The sequence below is a fragment of the Xiphophorus hellerii genome, chromosome 21 (assembly GCF_003331165.1).
Source record: "Xiphophorus hellerii strain 12219 chromosome 21, Xiphophorus_hellerii-4.1, whole genome shotgun sequence".
Taxonomy (NCBI): domain Eukaryota; kingdom Metazoa; phylum Chordata; class Actinopteri; order Cyprinodontiformes; family Poeciliidae; genus Xiphophorus; species Xiphophorus hellerii.
The window spans coordinates 15,378,727-15,400,868 of NC_045692.1; the positions used below are offsets into that span (position 1 = coordinate 15,378,727).

Sequence of the window (22,142 nt, forward strand, 5' to 3'; positions counted from 1 at the left end):
TTGTTTATCAGCTCCAGTGTTAAGTGTTCTTTTGAAAATAATGTGTATCTATCTTTGGCAGGAAATCGCATGCATTATTACGTCATTTCCATTAAATCAGTGTAAAAAGATCTTCAAACAATATTATCGTTTATCGCAATAATTTTTGAGACAATTAATCGTTGAGCAAAATTTGCTATCGTGACAGGCCTACTTGTCAAGCAGCATAATTTCAGACTAAAACCTATTACTGAATGTCCTTTGCATTATGCCTTGCAAAATTATTCATTCCCTATAACTTTTTACATTTTTGTAAAGTTACAGCCTCAAACTTTAACGTTGCGTCGGTACTGTCAGAGATAGAAAAGCACAATATATTTTATGTTTGGGAAGTGGAAGGAAAATGGTACATGGTTATACAATTATTTATCAAACAAAACCTTTAAAACTGTGGCATGGAATAATTTTCTATGATATCCCTAAGTAAATTCCAATGAAATCAACTGCTTACAAAAGTAATCTAATTAGTGAATAGAGTCCACAGCAAGTGCGCTCAAGTTTAATTGTTTAGATGAGACCAAAATGTAACTTTCTGGTCTTCATGGTAAATGCTGTAGGGAGCAAAAACTAAGACTACCCATCATCCTCATCACAACTCCATAAAGTATTGGCATCATCCTGTGGGAGTACTTTTGTAGAACTGGCTTCCAATAAACTCTAGTCAGGGTGTCCTGGATCTCTTTTAGGCAGATATTGCACTGCCCCTCTGCCATGATAAATAAAGAGCTCCATGTTTTGCATTGCTGGTCCTCTTGCTGCTGGTTAACTCATCAAACACTCAATTCAGTGTTAAAATCCTTTAACATATCCTTCTCAATCATATGATATTATTTAACCTTTTTAGTTCCATTACTGAAGCTCCAAGGTTTTGGTAAACACTACAGACAGCCTGAAAAGCAATACAATAAAATACATATAAATGGAAATCTGAGATTTCCAAGCTGGATTTGTCTTGAATTTATTTCCGTGTAATTCTCAGACACAATCTTGAATGGTTTTATGGAGAGCAGGCCTATGTTAATGGGATAAGTATGTGATTTATGATTTAACAAGTCGCAAGGGATCTTTATATGAACATGTGTCTGCCAGATGTTAGCAAAACTTTTCAACTTCCTCAGGCTTCCTCTCGTGGCTCAACCTTTACTTTTCCTGCCATCTTCTATAAATGGGCCATATACTGCACTATTTTTAGACCTACATACAAGCTGTATATGCTTTCAAGCCTTCAAACTCGTGCTGTCACACAAGCAGAATAAGCTCCCATTAATTGAAGATGTTAACGAGTCAATGACTCTTGTGAAATTCTCATGATTTTAAAGGCCAACTGCACACACCAAACCAATAAAAGCACCAAATAAATTAAATTACTGATACTTTAAGATCAACCCTTTGAATAATTATGTTGTTTTGTGTGTGTTAATGTCTGGAAAAATAAACCCCATTTGAAACCATGGCACTGCACAGGCTCTCAGAAAATTCAGTCTTACCAAACCCTATACTACGTGTCAAACTCAGTGAAATATGTTGAAGACAAAACTGCTCCTCCTGGATAAATAAAAGGCTAACGATCTGTTATATTTTATCTGCTTTCTTCCCCCATAAGTTATGATCTTATCTTCGCTGGGGGACCAGAGGAGATTCTCAGGAAGTTCCAACAAGCCAATCACAAAGTGCTTTTTGCTGCAGAGGGATTGATATGGCCAGATAAGAGGCTAGCTGACAAGTACCCTTTAGTCCGAAGTGGCAAGCGCTACCTCAACTCTGGAGGTGGGTTCCAAAAGTTCAGTTTGTCTTTTAGGACTGAAGTGTTTTGATTGTTGTTGGAAGCCTGATCATTCCTGTTCACACTGTCAAACTCACCCACAGGAACAAACTAACGTTGCACCTAAAATATGTTCATTGACTAGCACAAAAGTGAGACAACCACATTTCTCAAACTTCTATTTTTTTTATTGTTTTGTTGTTTTAAAGAACATTTGCAGATGTTCTGTAAAAATGTGCAATGATATCAGTAAAAGTTGTCAATCAAATATGTATCACAAGTCATGCATTAAATTCTTTCTACCAGATATTTTTAACACATATATAGCTTTTCATAACATGTACCACATCAAATAAAGTTTTTTTTATGCACCACTGAGATAACAGATATTTTAAAACAGAATTTTGCTGAAATGGAAACTTGGGGATACATGCATTTTCACATAGGGGCAGGTTGGTTTGGATAGCTAACATTGGCTAGTTAACATTTTTAAATCAAATCACCATTTGAAATTTGTTTTAAATTTCTATTAAGACATTTTTGTATGGTTTTAGCATTGGTTTGACGATATGATGCAAAAACGCTAATAGAACCTGTAAGAGGACAAACAGTGTCTCAGCACTTTACCTGAAGGCATAATCTAGAAGAATGCAAGAAACACTGGAATCACTGCTTGTTTATATAGCTATTTAAACTGTCTGTCTCAGCTTATAACAGTCTTTTACACACTAATATAGATGTATTTCTATAGTTTAAGTACATGGATTTCACACAGAGCTTTAAACATGTGGGTTTCCATCTATATTATGTCTTTAGGGTACAATAACTCCTAAACCACCCCCAACTTGATACCTGTATTTAACCACACTTTACACTATGTCTTAACATTTTCAGAAGATTTTATTGCAGCATACTCTATGCATACGTAGAAAGTTGAAGTAATGATGGATTACACAGGTTGAAACCACTTACTCACCCCAGTTCTCTGGGTGTAACACATTCCACCATTAGCTGTTGAACTCTGAAGACTTGCAGGCCTTTCTGGAATTCAGTGGGCTAAGCACAGTGTTCTAGTATTCGGTGTAAAGACTGCTGCAGCACCAACAAAGAATAGCAATAAGCATGTGTTAGTTTTAAAATAGAAAACCCCAGGACCTTTATTGCTAATTCCTGGTGTAAAATTTGAGTATATTTTCCAAATAAACTTGGATTGTGAAGTATTTCCTGTCTATGGTGAGCAGAATGTGGGAGGAGGAAATTTGCCCAAAGTTTAACCTTATGCTTAGACATCTTTTTTTAGCTGTTATCCTCCCAGTGGTCGATTAGACATAATTACGGTTACATGTTGGGGTGTTTTCTAAAAGTAATTGCAAACGGTGCATCTTGCAGACTTAAAAATTCTACGTAGGTAGAACATTTTGCAACAAAGCAAAAGCTTATTTGTGGCAAGGGTTACCTAACCCTAACCCTAACCCTAAACCGCATCTTTCCAATTCTCTGGAGCATTGAACTGCTCCTTTCCCTGTGGTCATCAATTTGGTGTGACCTCCCATAGTGGAGCCTTACTGTCTCAGACTGATCAGAGACTGCTTTTTGCGTTCATTGTCATTGACTTGACATGTGGATTTGTCTTGGGCCCCTGAGTGTGCCGCAGTTTGCATGAAATTGCAGGTTTTGTTTGTGTTCCTACGGCTACCGCCCAAGTGACCAGTGAGGAAAGTTTTATAGCATTTGGACATGCACAGTTGTGTCACAGAGACTGAAGTCTTCTGGGGATGGAGCTGAGATGGAGAGATTCCGTATTGGTGTTAGACTGTGAATATTTAAACAGAGGAACAAGAAGGTCACTTTAGGTCACTTTTATTTTGATCCTCGATATAAAACAAAGTTTTGTCAGGCAAAATGTTTTCCAGTGCCAAGTCTCAATTTTATATACTGTTCTTTCAATTTTTACATCATAGATTCCACACTAGTTAAACTCATCCTTCCAGCATAATGATTAAGTTGCAAAGCTCAATTAATGTCATACTGTTCTTCAATGACCTCGATTGGATCACAGTTTGGTCTAGCACTTTTGGAATTTGCTGGAAATGCTCAGGAAGGTTGCAAACTGCAGACATGTACACCACACTGCTTGGCATATTCCACTACAACATTTCTCGCAATTAGTTTCAGACAACATAAAAGCACTGACAGCAGGGCATCAACATAGATCAGGATTTGAGTGCCTTGAGCTGCTCTAATGCAAAGTATTATCAAGGCATTCAAAAAGGCCTTAATAAGCATCCCAAAAACTGTGATCTTGTCTGGGGATTCCAGGATAAAACTAATTAATGATGGAAAATTTGAATTGGGGTAAATTCAGCATAAAAATCTATTACCGTGTTCAATTAAATCCTGAAGTTTCATGCTACATTGCTTATGTCTTTTTAGTATTTTACAGAGGTAATATTTTAGAGGGATCAGAGAATCATTGTGTCTTTTTCGCTCTAAAGGATAGGAAGACTAAGGCAGAATGTTCACTGCACTTTCCCAGGATCTGTAAAATGAACCACATACCAACAATATAATCTGCATAAAATTGATGATTTTGCTTTGAACTTTCTTCCCTCGTTCCTACCATTTATATTATGTCATGTCTGTCCATCGACTTGTTTACAGTGTCTGAGGTTTTTTTCCAATGATGGGATATAAAATGACACACACCAGCAACATAGCTAAACCCTGCAATCTGTTACTGTGGTTGCTGTCCTTGAGCGACAGAGTGAGAGAAGAAAAAGGAACTCAAGTTATAGAGGAGTATACCATGAGAATGTACATTTAGAGTTTAAGTATGTGATGTAAGCTGGTCATAACAAATAGATTGCAGCTTTTTGCAAACCACTTTTACTTTCTGTGGAAAAGAAAACGTCTCTGCCCTGTGTTTATGTGTGCCTCAGATAATTGCCAAAAATCACACTTTGTTTAAGGCGTCATGGCTTCCTCGGATGAAGTTGGAGGCTGTTAAGCCAGCCAGCCACCCAGCATCCTCCCAGTTGTGTAAACATCTCTCACCATATCATCTACACATTGGTATGCATTTCACACTGTTCATTTATTTTCAGGTATAATTGGCTACGCCCCATATGTACACAGAATAGTTTCACAGTGGGATCTCCACGACAATGATGACGACCAGCTCTTTTACACTAAGATTTACCTGGATCCATTGAAACGAGTAGGTCGTTGTTTTTCTTTGTGTTGACATTTTTCAAAAGAAATGCTTTGGACAGCCTAGTACATTTTTATGTTCACATCTTACAGGAATCTCTTAACATGACTCTGGACCACAAGTGCCAGATTTTCCAGAATCTGAACGGGGCTGTTGGTAGGTAATTATTAGAATTTATTGAGCTAGTGCGAAGACTTAGTTCTTGCTGAACTAACTTTGTATTAACATTGTGTGGCATATTTCAGGTTTTCAAACCTAACCTTGAAATCTGGTGTTCTTTATGTTTTTTGGCAGATGAGGTGCTTCTTAAGTTTGGAACTGACAGAGTGCGAGTAAGAAACACAGCGTACAATTCTTTGCCTGTTGTCGTCCATGGAAATGGAAACACTAAAGTGAGTATGAAGCTCTGCTCTTTGGTACAAGAGGGAATGGCCTTGCAAAGAATTCTCATGAATGGCATTCTCTTTAAGAATATTTTAGTTTCTAAGCTACCCCCAAAATAAGCAAAATGTGTATCATTATCTATTTTTTTTTCTTTAACAGTCAGATAAAAAACAACAACAATTATTTCTACTGCCACTCAGAAAATCTATTACATACAGTAGTTATTTTATAATAATGTTAGATGTTATTTTATAAAAATAACATATTTAACATTTATTGTTTTTTTCCTTGTTAACCATTTGCTAAAGCAAGCATTTTGAATTACCACCTGGTAAAGTTTGTTTGAACTTTAAGGTAATTGTGTTGATTATACATACATATTTTTATCCTTTGGTTTTTTATAGAGTAACATGAGTATAACTACTTGATATTAACTGTGTAATTAGTCAAGCTGTCTGAATGAAGAATGAAGATGGTTGAAAAACGTGGTTTAAAATCACATCAAAGTTTAAGTGCCTTATTGGCCATACTTTCCTTTTAATGAATCAGACTCTTGTTAGACACATTTTACTATCTATAGAACAAAATGCTAAATTTTCACATAGTTATGCTATTTCATCCTAAACCAGTATTTACTTTGACTATGCTGGAATGTAAGCTGTTTTTTTGTTTGTTTGTTCTTTTGTGAAATTATGCATTACTATGTAAAGCAAGTGCACTTTTAACAGTGCTTTATTTCACCTTGAGGCAGCTATGACTCAGTGGAACGAGTAGTTACCCTGCAATTGTAAAGTTATGAGTTTAATTCCAGCTCCCTCTCTGCCAGATGTTGGTTTACCATTGGGCAAGCCTCTTCACACCAAGCTAGTTAGCTAGTTCAACTCAGTGAATGTGGCACTTGTGCTAAAGCATTTTGGTTAATGTGATGCTATAAATATTCAATTTATTTACCATTTGTAGTAGGCTGTGTGCACATAACTAACTGAGGCAATACTAACAAAATATGGTAATTATGAATGGAGAACATGTAAGGAAATAAGTACGATGAAAAACTTAAAGTAGGACAATAAGGTTCAAACCAGTTTAGGTTTTAAAGATGGTCATTATTCACACTTGGAGATATTTCCAGAGAGAAGATTTTGTCATTCTTATAAGTGAGGGAAAAGTTTAGCTGCTTTTATTCAGCCACCTGACCACAACAAGTTGGGGAGGAGCAGCACTACATTACACTATGCTCCATAAGACATATTCCAGTCTCTCTAGCAGCTTACCGTAAGGATTGTAAAACCCTAGGAACAGTATAATGAGAACTTTTGGTGGTTTTGAAACCACAACTTTTAAAAATCTGGTATACCTTGATGTTAGATGGTTTTCTTTTTACCCTAGTCCTTTGTCTTTCTCAGTAATCACTCATCATGAACAGTGTATTTCACTTGATACATTCCCCCACATTGGGTGGAAAAAAATGCAGCCTACTGGATACTTGCCAGATGACCCTGACCATAGTTGGCTTCTCATCCATGTCAAGGTTGCTTGCTAATGCTTCTGACCATGTGTTTCTCATTTGCGCAATGCCATCATTCAGTTATCAGTCCAAGAGAGTCAGTAAGTTAACAGGATGTCTGTAAGATAATGCTGCAGTTCTATGGAAGTTTAGTCTGATATTTCCCGACCTTTAACTCATCACAATCTTTTTCCACTAACGGCCACACGAGCTTTGAACAAAACCCACCAATTTATTGAGTCATTTTCCCCAAAATGTCATACCAGCTGGAGTTGAAGCGCTTAATGGTAGAGCACTAAATCCATGCCTTTCTAGGACTGGACAGTTGAATAACTGGCATATAGTTAAACATTACCGCATGTTTAATCATCTGCTGCTCATTCTGGTTGCAAAAAGATTATATGTCTATTTTAGCATGGGGAAATTAGCAAAGTAAATTAGATACTCTTATACAACATGCTTTTGTCAATATAAATATCCAAGCACTCAGCAGCAGTGAATGAGATCAGAATATTTAGAAAATAATAAAAAAAAATAATAGGATGCCACTTGAAAAGGTTTTGCAGTGGTCAGAATTTGAAAAACTTTTTTTTTTACCAAACACTCTGAATTTTTTCTTCTTTATTTTATGAATGTTCAATGCAATCCCTGTCTCTTGCTTATATGGCACAATGTGTAGGGGTTTACAATATTATGAGACGTATTGCTGAGAAACATTGTTACAAAAAGATAAAAAAACATTACCAAACATATTTCTTACTTTTCTAAAATCTACTTGCTTTTATTTACACAATGCTTCATGTATTAAAGTTAGACAAATCAACTCAGTGGTGAAATAGATTGTTTTAAAAACAATATTGGTGGTGACTTCTTGTCACTAATGATCTCATTTCATTTTCTGTACATAAGTTTCATTTCAAAAATGTTTTGCTTTGGATTTCTTTCATGGAAAAGCAAAACTGGAATTTTCTTTTCTCCTTTTACAAGACTGACAGAGAGTCAAATGAAACATAATATTAACACAACACTTCAAACAAAAAAAAACAAAAAATTAATAAAATGTTAATTGAGATGAAAAAAAAACATATGAGCTAGTCATGTATATTTGGCAATAATATTTGAAATGTTGTATTCCAGTGAATTTTATTACATATATCAAAAAAAAAAAAAAAAAAAAATATATATATATATATATATATATATATATATATATATATATTTGTCCATTACATTAACCACTGAACATTCTCTGATTTCTAAACCAATCTTTTCGTTGCCCCACTAATTTTGACCACTTTTGCTGAATAGAAATCTAGAATAGAAAATAAGTAAAAATTATACACTGACTTTGTTCTTTCCACAGATGTACTTGAGCTACCTAGGGAACTATGTCCCCAACGCATGGAATTATGAACATGGGTGCAGCCACTGTGATGATGATCTTCTGGATTTTTCTCAGTTACATGTAAGTGATTCACATTTAGTACTTTTCCATCTGTTTGTACTGCTTGTTCTTTCTAAAACTGCTGCCATGGAAATTGTTTTGACCTAATTTTTTGTGAAGTAAGGAAAAGATGAAACAGTTTCTTGTATTTCCAGTACGAGCCGTCTAGCTACGGGTAACCGTCTAGACAGACGGAGCAGAGCTTGGTTTGTCTTCTTTCAACAGATAAGTGAGGCTGTCAGTTCGGCCTTCTTTCCTGCAATAATAGCCTTATACTTTTTGGACATTTTTAAGGCGCACAAACATGATGTGATCTACTCAGGAGAAAAGGGAAGCATTGCATGGCTGTGGTGCAGGATATGGTTTCTGAGGTTTTGAGAAGTGCTCATTTAAAGGGGAGTCACTGTTGACCAGCCTGCCTTTTAGTGGGCTCCGCAATCCGGCTTTTTTCCACAATAGTGAGTTATAGCGGTCATGCTGAAAATTTGTCAGTCTAGGCTGGAGTTGGGCAAGACTGGCAGGCTTTTGGAAATGTCTCAGGCAGTGTGCTTCAATCTGTGAAGAATGTTACCGTATTTGTCACTCTGGGCATTGAACTTGGAATCTATCACCGTTTTTTTTGTTTTTGAAAGTTTTTTTTCACAGTTTAATGACATCAGAACTTTGCATTTCAAAAAGATCATTCACCATTCTCATTTCAACCACAAACGTCAATGTTGCTTTAGGGAGTTTCTGTGATGGTCCATTGCAAAATTGCATTTAATTTTAAGTGAATTTATACATGTCTTGCATTTGTATTCAGGACACTTTAGTCTGATACCCCTGCAAAATTTCACTTCTACCAATTACCTTGGAGACTACAATTGTGAATTCTAGTCTCGGTGTAAATGCAGCTTTTCTGTAAAGGTCTCATGGGTTTATTAGAATACAGTAGAAAAATATGTAGAACAATACAGGAAATGATCCAGGAGAAAGTTGTGGAAATCTCGAACCCTGGTTTAGATTTAAACAATGAAACTAAAGGCGTAAAATGAGAAAAATGTGTCTTTTCTCAGCTAATTCTGCACATGTTGACTATAAATTTCCTGCCACCACAAACCCACCAAGACATGGTCATCTTCCTTTAATGACAAGACTTGACACTTGGGTGAATGTTTACTTTCCAGTAGAACTGTGACTCTTAACATGCAAACAGACCTACAATGAAATTGTGTGGACCTAAACATAGTCATGAGTTAAGAACTCTTGACCAAAATTCAGAAAAGACTGTGTAAAACTTGAAAACAGATGCTCACAGTAGCTTGTGGTCACTGACACTGAGCTAATTTGCAAGGAAAATTGACAAAGTTTTCTCTGGATGTGCAATGTTGCTGGAGACATGCCAAAAAATTCTTGCAGCTCTAAAAACTAATTGGCAGAAGAGGGTTGAATGCAACTTTCAGATTTGAGGAAAAAAAAGGAAAAATGTATAACTTCCTATCCTCTTTACAAGTATGTACTGCTTTCCTTGTTTTGTTTTGTTTTCTTTACATAAAATACCAATAAAATAGACTGGAGTTTGCAGTTACCGTGTCACAAATGTGAGAATGTCCAATGGCTATAAATATTTTGCAAGGTGTTTTAAACTTTTAAAACTACATTAACACTAACTGAGGTACATAAAAAGGATCCAGCTGACCTTTCACAAAGAATACAGAAATATTTGCTGAAGTAAAATAGCCTGAGAAGACATATCATTCCGCTGTGTCTCTTTGTTTGTTTGGGACAGAGACGACCAGGATATTGGGTCATGTGGGAACACTGTTCCCACTGTGACCAGGCCTTTCTACTCGGGTGAACTCAGTCCACAGGCAGTCCTGTGTGGCTTTTATGAACTTTTAACTTTGAACCTTTGGACATTGGAAGTCTTAACCCACCAAAGACTAGTATCGTGCCATCCAGACAAGCCCAATTTCTGTGTCTGCTTCGTGTTAAACCTCATTGTAAATGCTCCAGTTTGTCAATGCAACCTTTTCTTCTTTATTGGTCCGTCCTGTCTACAGTCCTGGTGTAACAATTTAAGCTTGTGTTGGCTTGATGTTTGAGGTTCCTTTCCTGTGCCTGAAATACAGTCATTGCGGAACGTGCAAATTAGACGGTTCGGCTAAGAAGGCATTTATCCCTGTCCCAGACCTTTTGCTGTGAACTGGTCAAGACGATCACAAGTCCAGACTGGCCTGTGTGGGCTAAGCCGAGTATCATGGGAAAGTCTTTCCTCATCTCTGTGTCCTCCTTTATTTCCATCTATGTATAGCATGTCCACAGTGTCATTTTGTGAATCTTTTATGTGCCTTCAATCATCACTTTGGCTTGAGTGTAGGAGAAAAGCATGCAATGCAAAGAATAGCACTAAGTAATGTTGAAGACATCTGCAGAGCCATAATGTTTATATATCAATATGTTTGAAGCAAACTGTAAATATTCTTGATTTATTTGAAACAGTGTTGTATCACAGTGATTAGTTGTTTAAAACAGAAATGATTTATCTTTCCTTTTATCCAAACAGGAGTATCCAGACGTGCTGGTCGGAGTGTTCATTGAACAGCCAACTCCATTCCTCCCTGAATTCTTCCAGCGACTGCTCACTCTAGACTATCCAAAAGATAAACTGAAACTCTTTGTTCATAACAACGTGAGTGCGTGCAGCTGCTTTTTGGGGTTTTTTTTCTAGATCACTGCAGTTCAAATCCCGCCCAATAATCTGTTAATATTGGCTCCTTGCCCAGGAGGTTTATCACGAGAAGCACATTCAGAGGTTCTGGGAGGAGAATAGGGATGTGTTCAAGAGCTTCAAAGTTGTGGGACCAGAGGAAAATTTGAGCCAAGGAGAAGCCAGGAACATGGGAATGTATGTACGCTTGTTATAAATCAAATATCTTTCAGAATTTTGTGTTTGATAAACAAAGCAAGATTGAGTTAACCAGTTCATAATGTACTAGCTCTGAAAAACCTTTTGTATTTAAGCTACTGATGCACCAATCTCACCTGCCAGCACAAGCTTTTCTTCAAGAACTGTAATTAAAAAGACATCATTTTTTGTACACAAAAAAGTCAGTTATGAAATTATCCAAACTGAAAAAGTAGAGAAAAAGGAAAAATGATTCTCAACCATTCGTAGGTTTAGCTTTTTTGCTATAGTATCCTGAATGAACAGTTGAATGAATCCATAGAAATTGCATTTCCTGTTTAAATAACAACTGCCGCATTGTGAGCACATAATGCTAACATACAGTGCTTTTTATGGCTGGAAAAATATATTTTTGAGTTTCTAGTCCTCCTGTATTTTGTTCACAAGTTGATTTATTGGTGCATCTCTAATTAAAACTTCTTCAATAAGTTTAAATTACAGATGTTAACTGTATGTTCCTTAACAGTATTGCATCTCCAGTCTGAAAGACAAAATCAATAGAATCCCACTATAAACAATTCATGCTCTCTGCATTTATCTGGTTAGATGACACTAAGTATGAAATATACAACCAATGTTTCTTTTGTACATATATAATTCATCATCTATATAAGGTTTAAAGATACTCAGGCTATGTGCTTAAAATTCTCTTATGAATTTAAACAAGACATTTTTGACAATGTTCCATGTTTATTTTTTCAGGGATCTTTGTCGCAAGGACGCTTCATGTGGCTACTACTTCAGCATAGATTCCGACGTCATGCTCACCAACCGGCAAACACTGAAGCTCCTCATTGAACAAAACAGGTACTCACACGACAGCTGAAACAGGAGTCATAACAGAGTTCATCTGTTATGCTTGCTGAAGTGTGGGATTCATTCCTGAAGTGGCAAACCCACAGGAACATTACAGCCAAGTTAATTAAAGTTTTAAAAAGGTTGCTTTGGGTTCCAGTTCTTTTGCCCCTCCTCATAGAAACAAATGGAGTCGGGTGCACCATTCCTAAAATGCTGCTTGGAAATACTAAAAAAAAAAAGAAACAAAAAAAAAATATACATGCAAACCCTTTTTTCCCATTTGCAGCATATGCTTGTGAAGAAACCTTCCCATAAACTGGATGTCACTGTGGCTTTTGTTACTGACTGGAAGCATGCAAGGCAAGAGACTTTCTAGGATATTTAAAGGCACCCTGGGAATTTTCTACTGGCACTTGGGCTGTTGGGGGGGAAAAAAAAAGAAAAGACCAGAAAATGTGCTTTGCACGAGTCTGTCATAGAGCATACGCCTATCTAATTTAAATGAAAACAATTTTGGTATGTTTTTTTTTTTATTATTATTAAGCTGTAACGAAACAATATTCCACAATACATGTAGAATATTTTTATTAAATAATAAGATTTGTTGAAGCACTTTCCCTCCAAAATGTGACAGAGTGAAACATTTTTAGAGCTACCAGAGACAAGGCATGGGAATCATTTTAATTCAATCAAGCATAATAAGTGGACCTGGTTTGCATTAAATGTTTATGGGATTTGTTACTGAATTGGCAGTTATTTCAAGTAAAAGTTAATTGCTCAGCTCCAGCACAAGGTTTTTACAGGGCGTCTGTACATTAGATGTTGGTCTAGTTTTAGCCACTGTTACAGAAGCACCCATTTCTTTCCCACTTTGCCTCCACAGAAAAGTAATTGGACCACTTGTCACTCGTCATGGCAAGCTCTGGTCAAATTTCTGGGGAGCCTTGAGTCTGGACGGCTACTATGCACGATCTGAGGATTATGTCGACATTGTACAAAGGAAACGAGTGTGAGTCAAGCATATACCACTTAACAACGTTTATTTTTTTTCAAGTTTTCAAACACAGCATGCAAGTTTTAATCTCTGAGTGTTGATGTAACTCTTATCAAATGCATCTCAGTGTTTTGAAAACGTTCTTAGCCACTGTTAGCGATACATAGCAACATAAGTCCAGTAGCTCATTGGAATCAGTGCAAATACTTGAAAGCTCACCTTTAAAGTGCACATTTGTTAGGTATTACATATAGTGCTGTGATTGTGTTACATTTAACTCACCTTCCATTGCTACTCAAGACAACATAATATGTTCTGTGTTTTTCATGACAGCAAATTGCTTTGCTGTACTGCAGGACAACTGTTACAGAATCGTTCTCACTGTAACTCTCTTTGTAAAGGCGTAAGAACAAATCCCAAACAGTCACAAACAAAAAAAGAAAACAACTTTTGAATATCACATAACATATATCAACTTTGTTAACCACATAGTTACTACAAGTCAGTAGTTGCTAAATCCTAACTCATGCATGGAGTGAATAAACTCACCAAACTCTCATTGTTCCCTTAGGATAGTATGGAAGTAAAGTGAAAGATTTTATGTTTCTTTTTGCTTTAAGGGGTGTGTGGAACATTCCTTACATGGCGCACATATATCTCATCAAAGGAACTGTTTTGAGGAATGAACTTAAAGAAAGGAATCATTTTGTTCTGGAGAAACTGGACCCAGATATGGCTTTGTGTAGAAACTCCAGAGAAATGGTAAGAAGATGGGAAAAAATGGTGTATAGGATTTTTAATATTACAATGAATATGTTTTGCTATTAATACGCTTCTGCCACACTGTTTCTATACTTGGCACATATTTTGGCACATCTGAAAATATTTTTAAGATATATGCATATGCTACAGTATTAGTTTTATAGAATGGCAATGCTGGAGTGTTTAACGTTATGCTGGAAGTAGTAAAAATACAAGGCAGCTAGGCAATAGTGTGACAGAAGTGTTAAGATATTAAAAAGGGATTTTGTTTACATACCAAAAAGGTTAAATGGTGCAAGTAGAAAATGCAACACATTTAACTTTTAAAAGAAGTCAGTGATTCAATGGAAACCAAAACCAGGGAAGTATGTAGATGTTTTGAAATGTATTGTCACCAAGGCATGACCCAACTGTGTTCATGGTTTGTCTACAGAGCATTAAGATACTCTGCTCTACTTGCATCCCATCATCCTTTGGTTGTTTTTTCTACCATTATTGTCATGATCTCAGACAGTTGTAATGCTTGGCAGCTGACAGGTATCTTGCGTCTTCCTTTTCTTCTGAACACCTTTAAACTGTTCACTTAGCTCCGCTCTGTGCCACCTACTTGTCACCTCTCATCACCGCTGATGAACCACTACCCTGCTATGCATGCATTCCTCCCATACTAATCCCAAAAAAACATCAGCTTCAGAGGGAATCTTGCTCTTTTGATCATGCAGGCGCGTTTTCACTCCTACTAAGTTCTACTATGTGTGACATGGACATATTTTAATTGTCACTTTGTCTCTTACTCTTGAGTAAAATTTATGCAGTCTTATTTACATGATGCTTCTCCTTTATTGTAGACCAGTCACAGGGAAAAAGACTCCCCTTCTCCGGAATCATTCCATATGCTCAGGTCCCCAAAGGTCAATATTTGCTTTGATTGTTCTGCTGTCTGATATTTTAATTTTCAATGGTATTGCACTCAGAAACTAATTGATTGTGATTCTTGTAATAGGCAGTGCTAAGTTAAAATGTCAGGTTCCAATAACATTTAACATTAAGATCTAGAATTTTCTACAATATGATGACCCCTTGAACTTTTTCCACATTTTGTCATTTTACGATGGCAAACTTCAGTGTATTTAATTGGAATTTTATATGGTTAACCCACATACAAGTTGAACAAATTAGTGACATGTAAGGAGAAGAATACATCATTTTTATTTCATGTTTTTATCTGAAAAGTGTGGCATGTATATGCATTCACTTCTCAGTAGCTCTAAATAAAAACCAGTGCAATCAGTTCATAATTAATTCCTGTCAACCTGAAAAAAGAGGTCTCTGTGGTGTGAGCAGCAATATGCTGTGAGGATGATTTTTTGTTTTTGTAACACAGACAGTGAAGCTGGTGAGACTTGCAGGGAGGATGGAAGGAGGTAAATGCAGTGCAATTAGGAAAATCTGTCTAGAGCTGTAAGAGGCAAAGGTTCATCTTCCAGTATGATGGCATCAATACAAATAAATTATTTTCATTCAATTTCTCTACTATGCACAAAGAAAAACAGATAGGATATTCTCTATGTTTGGGTATGAAACATGAGTAAATGTAAAAAAACAAAAAATAATAAGAAAAAGTTCAAGGGTTTGAAGGCTTTTGCAATGTCTGTCACAGTGTAAGAAACAAAAAAAAAGATTTCTTACAGTTTTTGGGAAAATAATGTGAACCTTTTGTTTGTGAAAAGTTTAAATTTGTAAGTAACTAGGTTTAGACAGACTTTAAAGGGCTCAAGAGTCATTTTGCAAGTCCTCTACTCTGATGCTTTACCCTTATTTACCCTTGCAAGCCAATCACGCGTTAGCAGCACCTCCCCCACTGAACACACCGACTGATCTCAGACTAGGCTCCAAAACAACACATCCTTTTACCTCGCTTCTTATGCATTTGGCCTGAATCACATCTTTACAGACACAAACCGAGACATTTGCAATTTGGAAACTCAACACCACAAGACTGCAAAACAGACCCATAATCTGTGATTTCTGACATTAACAAAGCCTAGTCTGATTGTCCCACACAGCACCCTCCCTATGCAACACTGAAATTAGAGCGTCCTCTCTAGATCTGCTTCATCCCAAGATGTCCTTCTGGTCTTGCCTCCCACCAAACACCTTAATGACTCTGTCTTGTCCTTACAAGAGCAACTCAGAGAAGACTGACCAATAAATAATCTCAGATTATTTATATGCCACCTGTCTACTTGAACATAGAGTTAAGCATGATTTCAGTGTGTTTTTAGACACACTTAAATCAATTTTTATTCTCTCTGTATGCCAGTGAAAACCACTAAGGGATTTACCGAGCTTTAAATCTGCATGTTTTATGGTTATGTAGATGCACATCTGTTGTAAATTGTGAGACATCAAGAGATTTTTCAGCTTTAGCATTTGTATAGAATTTAAGAGCACTTATTTCCCTATTTGCTGCAGGGAGTATTCATGTACATAACCAACCGTCATGAGTTTGGGAGGCTCATTTCCACAGCTAATTACAACGTATCTCGTTACAACAACGACTTGTGGCAGATATTTGAAAACCCTGTGGTAAGTCATTATAGTCTTTCATTATTTTTACATGCATGTGAAATCTATTTTTCCCAAAATAAACAGCAGCCACCTGTAAAACTTATTAGCGGTAATGGAAGAATTAGAAATATGAGACAATAGAAAGCTGTAGTGCAAAAAAGGTTCCTGACTGGTAGGGAGAGCGATTAGTCCTGTGAGGTATGCAAGTCGGCAAACAGTGTAAAAAAATGTCTGCTTATCTAAAAATCTCTCTACATGCAGGACTGGAAGGAGAAGTACATCCACCCAAACTACACACACATTTTCACTGAGAACCACTTGGAGGAGGTTTGTGTTTACATGTGTGGCTTCACATGTACAGACTGAGAGTGCGAAAAAGACAGTGACATAATGTCGCATGGAAATCCCAACATCTGGTTTTAGCATGTCTGGGTATTGTATTACAGCAGCTACAACCCCGGGTGAAGATGTGAGTCAAGTCTGTTCTCTGTAGTCACTCTATGCATGTGTTCATGTGTGTTGCAGCCTTGTCCAGATGTGTTCTGGTTCCCGGTGCTCTCAGAGAAGGCGTGTGATGAAATAGTTGAGGAGATGGAGCACTATGGTTTATGGTCTGGAGGCAAACATGAGGTCAGTACTGTTGGTGGAGACTTCCTGAGCATAAAAGTGAAAGATATTGCAATACAAGCGCATGCCTGTGGCCACTGTATTCTGTGATATCTTTTGCTTTTTATAAGCATTTTGTGTGTCTAAAAATCATATTCTGCTTCTAAGCAAATTTAGTTTTTTTATTATTATGTAGAAATTTTGATTTAATGGCTACATCTACAGTCATGGTGAGAGAAAAGTACACCCTGTTCTAGGGTTTCACTGTATAAATGATGTGGCATAATTTGGTTTCTATAATTATTTCAGCCTTACATCCAGTGTACAAAACCACTCACCACAAATTCCTCACTGCCAATAGCTATTGAACAATGATGGAATTTTTTCAAAAAAGCGTAATACACTACAGAAACCCAAGATACTTACAAAATGTGTCAATTCCTACAATCTTCTTTTTGCAATGAGTATATATAATATAAAAAGTCATATCGGAGAAGTAGTAACTGAATACAGCTAGTTCCTTGTTTTTAAATGTATTTAGTTTCATAAATAAATGAAAAATCCAAAAGCATGAATAGCTAGTTTGAAGTAGCTAGTTTGGGGCTAAGATATTTACATGCTCTCAAAATACATCACAATCTTAGCTGAATGACAGCATGGGCTTTAATAAGAGTCAATCAGCCTAAAAAGGTTATAACTTCAATCACTGGGTGTGACATAAAATCTTCTGAAAATAAGTTACAATTAAACCTAATAAAGTTCAATAGATACCCTGCAAGGATACAAATCCAATTTTTTTCCCAGGGCTACAAGATTGTGTTATTGCATCCCTGGTTTGGGAGTTCTTACAATGCTGCCTTCCTATTTTACTTTATAACAGAAAAGCTCATAGACACAGAACTAGCAGACAATAGTTTCCATGTCTAAAATGAGAAGCTGCACTAAAGAAAGAAATAATGATGAGCATTTATTTTTATGGGGTTTGGCCTGTTTTATGTTGCTATTGGTAATACGGTGGGTCTCTGAGTTTGCCGGGACAGACTGAATTTATACAGACACTTTGAATAGCTCTGTTCTGGAAGTGACTTTCCTGCATGGGTCATTAAGCTTCCTGCTGACAGACAACAGCCCTGTCTGTGGTTTTATTGGCACACAGACACACCAACATCATCATCACGGTGAACACTGTGGTCACACAATTTGAGATTGGTGGGTCATTTGTTCCATTGTTAATCACACTACTTTCTTTTCTCGCCCTTTTTTCAGGACAAGAGGATCGCTGGAGGCTACGAGACAGTTCCGACAGATGACATTCACATGAAACAAATTGGGTTTGATAAGGAGTGGCTGCACTTTCTCCGGGAGTTCATATCGCCCGTCACATTGAAAGTTTTCTCCGGCTATTACACAAAAGTTAGTTTGACATGACTCAAAACCCTCCTCTTTCTTCTAAAAGCTAAAACTTGTCTTATCAACCCCCCGAGGGTAGTAATAATATCATGAATATTATGTCAAATTGACTTTCAGATTCTAATGTAATACCCTCATCAAAACATACCTGGTGTGTTGCTTTGATTCCTTCATTCACGTTTGAGGAAACCTTGAATCTCTCATAAACTATTTCCATAAAGCTCCTCCCTGGAGCTACAGTCTCCAGCTGACCTTCTGCTTCACAGAGCACCCCTCCGCAACACTTTCCACACACAGCTCCACCCTTCTGGCTGTGTTGTTTTGCTGGCAGAAACACATTTCTTTTAAACATAGGACACAGTCCAGGAATTGTTTTGCACATGTAACTTTATAAAAACTTTTACCCTGATGTTGTTGACAGGCCTCTATTTGTGTGTCATTCAGATTTTCCAAATGCATTAATTTCTTAGTATAAACCTCTGACTAGCAAGTAACACAATGTAATTCTGTTCTATCACGGCAGGGATATGCATTGATGAACTTTGTAGTTAAATACACCCCCCACAGACAAGCCTTCCTGAAGCCCCATCACGACTCCTCCACCTTCACCATCAACATCGCTCTCAACAACAAGAATACAGATTTTCAGGTAAGATGCATTTTGAAAATAAGTCACAGACTGGCATTTTAGTTCCTTTAGACTGGAGCAGTTTATTCTAATATTGCTATTAGGATGGCTATTTTTCTTTCTTTGGCTACTGGTCTGGTGTTCAAATCCCTTCAAGGTTACATGTTTGTAACTGTTTACTGTTTTTCTAGGTGATGTTTTTGTAAGTGTTGTAAATTTTTCCAGTCAGACGAATGGAATTTATTTTGCGAGACAGAAGTAAAACTCTTTTTTTGGAGCAAAGCATCTATTGACATTCATATGTTGGATATGGTGGGACAACACTTGCTTGGAATAAGAGTTTAAAATGAAAATACCTGTGGTCTAGCAAGGATATATTAAAGAGACTTGGTGAAAGTTCTTGTATGATGTACTTTGGGCTCCAAAATGTATCTTAAATACACAATTATGTTTTTCATCTGCTCTGTTTACACCCAAATTAGGGTGGAGGCTGCCGTTTCCATCGGTACAACTGCTCCATAGAATCACCAAGAAAAGGCTGGAGCTTCATGCACCCAGGACGCCTGACTCATCTCCACGAAGGTCTACCCACAACCAATGGCACTCGCTACATCGCTGTGTCCTTTGTTGATCCTTGAACTGTCCTTGAATGCCCTACTATAAATTATTTTTTCTTTATTTTTGCTTTAGTATTATTACTATTTTTTGGTTAGTTTTTGTTTTTGGTCATTTCACGATGCAATTCTCTTTTTTAAAGCAAACGCTTTGAAAAAAAATTTTTTTTTCAAAGAATCTCTGTCAAACAGAGTGAAAATGGTAAAGAAAAGTGACTGAAATAAATGGCATAGAGTAGATTGGAAATAAAGCTAAATCAAACAACATTTATGTGTACTGTAGGTTGCCATAATGTTTATAATACTGATTTTACCATCATGGTAGCCGTCATACACACTGGTATCTTCACAAACAAGCAGCTGAAGCATGTGCACATTTAACTAGAGTAATTGTTTTTCAGGTATAAAAAGTTTGAAGCTTTCTACTACTGGTGCTACTCGACTTCTTTATTTGCTGGATAGCATGTTAATTTGTTTTTCTGTACTGAAGCAGCTTATTCAAGACTTCTATTGAAGAAACTTTGAAAAGGGCTATCTTAGTTATCTCAGTATTTTCACTAACAAGCAAGTCAGCGGATTTCAGTTCACCTGTTAGAATTTTCACATTTTACTGCTCTGCTTTTTTTTCTTTATTGGAAATGTCAAACATTTGCTTTTCTGTAAATAAAAATGCCTTTTCTCCAGAGAGATGTGAGTGACTGGATTTTGAAACTCAGAAAGCCAACATGTTTAAGTTATTGTCAAGATTGAATAAAATCTGTTTAAGAATGGTTGCTACTGTATTATTTTGATGATTATGCGCCTGTTCCGGTTTCTCAAACCAGGTCAGCCCTTCCCGTAAATCCTGCCGACGTCTGCAGAACAATGTTTGGATTACATCACCTGCCTGGTGTTGCCATGAGATGCCCATTCTACTTGGGCATCTCATGATATTGATTTCATTAATAACTAATATCGATTTGACATGCATCTGCCTGACTTGGAATCTATATAATTCAGTTGAATTTACTTTTTTATTAAATGTGAAGTGACATAAGAGAACAAGTGTTTCTTGTAAATTAGTGAACAGAATTGTACTAAATTTACTTGACACCTTTATCTCGATGCCTTAAACACATTTAAGATATATTTTTTAATCTGGTCTCAGAAGTTGCTACAATGTTCTTTCTGAGGACCTTAGACAGCTCTTTTGATCTTACCATGATATTCACTCTCACTTCAACAATAAGGAGCACACTAAACTAAATATCTGAGTTTCACTATTGATTTATGTTCAGACCTTTGACCTGCAGAAAGGTCAAAGTTCCTTTCTGCAGGTCAGACCTACATGGTGTTATCCCTGTTTCAGGTTGTTTTCAAGTTTGGACATGTCACATGTAGAATCAATCATACCTGGTTGCTCTGAAGGGAGCTGCACTTGTGTGTTTTGGGGTGTGGTGTGATGATATACATAGGTAAGAATGTAGTTCAGTGTATCTTGGAGGGAGTGTGTAAACATGTACATGTAACCTAAAGAAAACTTTGCAGGTCAGAGATGTAAAGACTGAAAAAGTGCAGATGGGGAATCTATAGCGGGTGGAACAGGGTAAGGTGTCATGCTTTAAAATAGTGATGTTCAGTCAGTTTGAATAAATTCAAACCAGTGCTACACTGATATGAAACATCTAAGGTCTCAGATCTCTATCAATTCTCATTATATTTTAACATCCACAACCTCTAGAGAGTTGTCCCCACCTCTAGGGGCCATGTTTTCACCCTACGCTACTGGCTGCCTGACCAAAGGCACGTTTCTGCTCCTTGTAAAGCCGAGATGAAGGCTGAATGTCTGAGTAGTTTCTATGAGCCAGCTATGATGAGGGGGGCATGTGGGGGAGATTTGGGTCAGACTAGGGAGGGAGACTTATTGCTGCTGAAAGAGCCTTTTGTGTCCATCATTTCCCCTGAACTGGCTCGACTTCATACCCTCTGAAAGGTGACATTGATTGTAACCAGGAATGTAGCAAAACCTGCACTCTGACCGAGATAGAAAAATGCCACATAAATGGTTTTATCAAATAGAGGAAGGGATAAAGAAAGCTTGATTTATTTTAGTCCAAAGCAAGGAAATTTAAAGAAGATGTTGTATTTGAATCTTAAAAGGCAGGTTGTTTTAGGCATGCTTTAACTTGTTGATATTTCATGCTTAAAGTAAAGTAACAGAATAACATGCATTAAAGTAAATAGAAATATGTCAATAACTATACTGTTTTGGGGGGAGTGCAGTGATTTAGGTATTACCACAGCTTACACTCTGCCCTGAATGGATTTTTAAGAAATGTGACTATAATCACAACTGAAATTCCTTAATCCCACCCACTGTGTGATCACAGTTGACTCAAAACTGGGGAATGTGGCAACAGCAGCTACCTATTTATCATTTCTGTCTCCTGACCATGTAACAAACAAATACCTAAAACATTTAGTAAAAA

The 22,142-nt window shown here is 36.8% G+C and overlaps 1 protein-coding gene across 2 annotated transcripts in view; it reads left to right on the forward strand.

The window, feature by feature from the left end:
• The window catches only part of plod2 (procollagen-lysine, 2-oxoglutarate 5-dioxygenase 2), a 33,889-nt gene extending 13,445 nt beyond the window's left edge, over nt 1-20,444 (forward strand). Inside the window, exons 4-20 of one of the 2 annotated variants that reach the window (XM_032551699.1) lie at nt 1,643-1,806; nt 4,906-5,018; nt 5,105-5,168; nt 5,307-5,404; nt 8,264-8,365; nt 10,890-11,015; nt 11,110-11,231; nt 11,994-12,098; nt 12,973-13,098; nt 13,704-13,845; nt 14,694-14,756; nt 16,321-16,434; nt 16,678-16,743; nt 16,942-17,046; nt 18,289-18,435; nt 18,956-19,081; nt 19,543-20,444. In XM_032551699.1, the coding sequence (XP_032407590.1) occupies nt 1,643-1,806; nt 4,906-5,018; nt 5,105-5,168; nt 5,307-5,404; nt 8,264-8,365; nt 10,890-11,015; nt 11,110-11,231; nt 11,994-12,098; nt 12,973-13,098; nt 13,704-13,845; nt 14,694-14,756; nt 16,321-16,434; nt 16,678-16,743; nt 16,942-17,046; nt 18,289-18,435; nt 18,956-19,081; nt 19,543-19,698 (1,939 nt within the window). In that variant the 3' untranslated portion in view covers nt 19,699-20,444. The remainder of the gene's footprint in view (nt 1-1,642; nt 1,807-4,905; nt 5,019-5,104; nt 5,169-5,306; nt 5,405-8,263; nt 8,366-10,889; nt 11,016-11,109; nt 11,232-11,993; nt 12,099-12,972; nt 13,099-13,703; nt 13,846-14,693; nt 14,757-16,320; nt 16,435-16,677; nt 16,744-16,941; nt 17,047-18,288; nt 18,436-18,955; nt 19,082-19,542) is intronic. The other variant, XM_032551700.1, reaches the window with a different exon arrangement.
• Nucleotides 20,445-22,142: the final 1,698 nt, after the last annotated feature.